The sequence below is a fragment of the Asparagus officinalis genome, chromosome 4 (assembly GCF_001876935.1).
Source record: "Asparagus officinalis chromosome 4, Aspof.V1, whole genome shotgun sequence".
Taxonomy (NCBI): domain Eukaryota; kingdom Viridiplantae; phylum Streptophyta; class Magnoliopsida; order Asparagales; family Asparagaceae; genus Asparagus; species Asparagus officinalis.
The window spans coordinates 3,883,980-3,884,379 of NC_033797.1; the positions used below are offsets into that span (position 1 = coordinate 3,883,980).

The 400-nt window shown below is 39.5% G+C and overlaps 1 protein-coding gene across 1 annotated transcript in view; it reads left to right on the forward strand.

The window, feature by feature from the left end:
- LOC109836398 (cyanate hydratase) overlaps positions 213 to 400 on the forward strand; it is an 8,562-nt gene continuing 8,374 nt past the window's right edge. The window contains 2 exon segments of the mRNA XM_020404286.1: positions 213 to 397; position 400. The exon segment at position 400 is cut by the window's right edge and continues 150 nt beyond it. Of these exon segments, the coding sequence (XP_020259875.1) occupies positions 283 to 397; position 400 (116 nt within the window). The 5' untranslated portion in view covers positions 213 to 282.

A 400-nucleotide genomic window follows, 5' to 3' on the forward strand; every position in this document is an offset into this window, starting at 1 on the left:
AACATGCAAATAAGATATGCTTATATTTGTGAATTATTGGCGGAGGATTTGATGGGTAAAGTAAAGATCCTCTCTATATTGTTGATTGAGAAAGAGCCTCTATATTTATTTATTTAATATCAATCAATATCATTAACCAATGGAATCAATTAACAATACGTAAAAAAACCTAAGTGGGGTTTTGTGATATTTTCAAAGGACCAATACGTAAAAAAAACCTCCTCTTATCACCGAAACTGTTTGCAGGAGAGAGAGAGAGAGAGAGAGAGAGAGAGAGAAGGAATGGCGATTGAAGCGGAGAAGATGGTCGTTGATAAACTGATGGCAGCAAAGACGGCGTCCAAGAAAACATACAGCGAGATCGCGGAGGAAACGGGCCTGACCAACGTCTACGCGGCCC